The sequence below is a fragment of the Gavia stellata genome, chromosome 33 (genome assembly GCF_030936135.1).
Source record: "Gavia stellata isolate bGavSte3 chromosome 33, bGavSte3.hap2, whole genome shotgun sequence".
Classification (NCBI taxonomy): Eukaryota; Metazoa; Chordata; class Aves; order Gaviiformes; family Gaviidae; genus Gavia; species Gavia stellata.
In genome coordinates this window covers 1752877-1754778 of record NC_082626.1, presented here as the reverse complement: position 1 = coordinate 1754778, position 1902 = coordinate 1752877, and the positions used below count along the sequence as shown (strand labels likewise).

At 48.5% G+C, this 1902-nt stretch overlaps 1 protein-coding gene across 1 annotated transcript; it reads right to left on the bottom strand.

The window, feature by feature from the left end:
- Positions 1-1207: 1207 nt before the first annotated feature.
- On the bottom strand, positions 1208-1606 carry LOC104256826 (scale keratin). The gene has a single exon (XM_009811380.2). The coding sequence runs from the start codon at positions 1601-1603 to the stop codon at positions 1208-1210; it is 396 nt and encodes a 131-aa protein (XP_009809682.2). The 5' UTR covers positions 1604-1606.
- Positions 1607-1902: the final 296 nt, after the last annotated feature.

Sequence of the window (1902 nt, the reverse complement as noted above, 5' to 3'; positions counted from 1 at the left end):
AGTATGGAAAACACAGCCGTTAATTTCTGTATAAAAGATGCCTATCTGCAAAAAAGGGAAGAGAGCAATGATGCCCATGCTTTGCTTGCCTTGTCTATTTACTCTGAAAGGACTTGAGGGCAGGGACTGACTTTATTCTTTGTTTGCACAGCACTGAGTGTGCCTCATTTGCAGGTCCATTACAATTTGAATTGGTTATATTACCAGAAGCTTAGAAGCACTGAGTCTGCTGCTCCTGATACTTACTGTACTACAGTTATTTCTTAGAGGGAACAGGGATTATTCCTCTTTCTTACTGGGGTGGAGAGGCTGATGACTACAAGGAGGAATAAGAGCAATGTATTAGCTGCTTGGGATGTCTGGAGTTTAAGTACTGCTGAGCAATGTCAATGCTATAGATTGAGCATTGTAGCTGTGAATTTATAGGTGTGAATTTACATTTGGAAAGTACTCTGCTGGGCACCACCTTGGTGGCATTTGTGGTCAGCATGGAAACCCACAATTCTCTGGATGCTCATGGAATGGCCCCACTGAAATCATGTTTAAATAACAGGAGTTAAGATACTGTGTTATTGTAAACTTCTTGTCTCTTCAAAGGATGGAAAGCTGCTACTCAGGAGTGTCATTACGGGAAGATTTTTGACACCGTGTAAATCCAGTCTGTGCTAAAATGTTCTGCAGTACTACTGCTTAGTTAGCAGCTTGGTCCTGCCCATAGGAAGATATCACCCGGGCAGGCTGTGGATGAAGGGAGGAAGGAAACCAGAATGCTGCTGTGTGATGCAACAAAATTTTAATGAGCAAGAAATGCCTGCGTTTGCAAAGCGAGATATCACAGAATATGAAAAATCTGTTTCCAGACAATTTCAGAGAATGTTCAACAAATGTCCTGCTCAGAGATATTGCTGTGCTCAGCTGGCTTTCTTCTGTCTGGTGTGCAATTACTGATGAAGATACTTGTCATTATGGGTGATGTCCATATGGAATAGGCTGCCGCATGATGGTTAAAAAAAAATGGGGAAGCTGGAACGGGCAACAATAGCAAGAACAAACTAGAAACTGAAGGGTAAACAAAAGGTAGGAGAAAGGTCAGAAATGCTCAGTGGCAGTAGCTCCATTGCAGGGCTGCAGGAACGCTGAAACCCCATCCTCATTGCTCTGCGTTTGGACCTTCATGTGTGGCTCTTCCGAGACCTCTCCGCTGCCTTTAGCAGGGCCCACAGCTGCTGCGGAGGAACCGGCTGTACCGGCGGGAGGAGTACGGGCTGCAGTACCCACTGCCGAGCGTGGAGAGGGCTGAACTCCCGTAACCGTACTGGGCCCCATATCCCAGAGAGCCCCCATAACCGTAGAGGTTCCCGGAGCCATAGAGGCCCCGCAGCCCCAGGGAGCCCCCAAAGGCGGGTGCTCCGGAGGAGCCCACCACGGCTTGCTGGGGGAAGGAGCTGAGGATGGGGCCGGGGAAGGTGACGACAACAGGGGGTGGCTGGATCAGGGCCGTCGAGTCGGGGCACTGCCGGACACACGGCTCATTACAGCTGTTAGCGATGGGCTGGGGGCAGGCGATGCTGCTGGTGGTGGGGCACAGGTCGTAGCAAGACATTTCTTTGCAGGGATGAAGGCGATCCTGAAACACAGAGCACAGAACTGCATAAAAACAAAGCACAAGATCTACTGGAACAACAGGTCAAGGTTTGGTGCTGGGTTGTTGGGGAACAGGCAAAATGATCACCAGATGCATAAGCAAAATTGATGACGCTGTTCACAAACTTTCCTGTCAATCAGCATTGCTCTGATCTTCCCCCTCCAGTAATCCCTGCACTTGTCACATCCGCCAAGCCTTCTGAAATTGCTGCTGCTTTTTTTTTTAATTCGCATTCCTTCCCAGAGGAACAGAGTGTT

Bases quoted from the DNA above. Each gene is read 5' to 3' on its own strand.
- LOC104256826 (XM_009811380.2), bottom strand. From the start codon at position 1,603: ATGTCTTGCTACGACCTGTGCCCCACCACCAGCAGCATCGCCTGCCCC.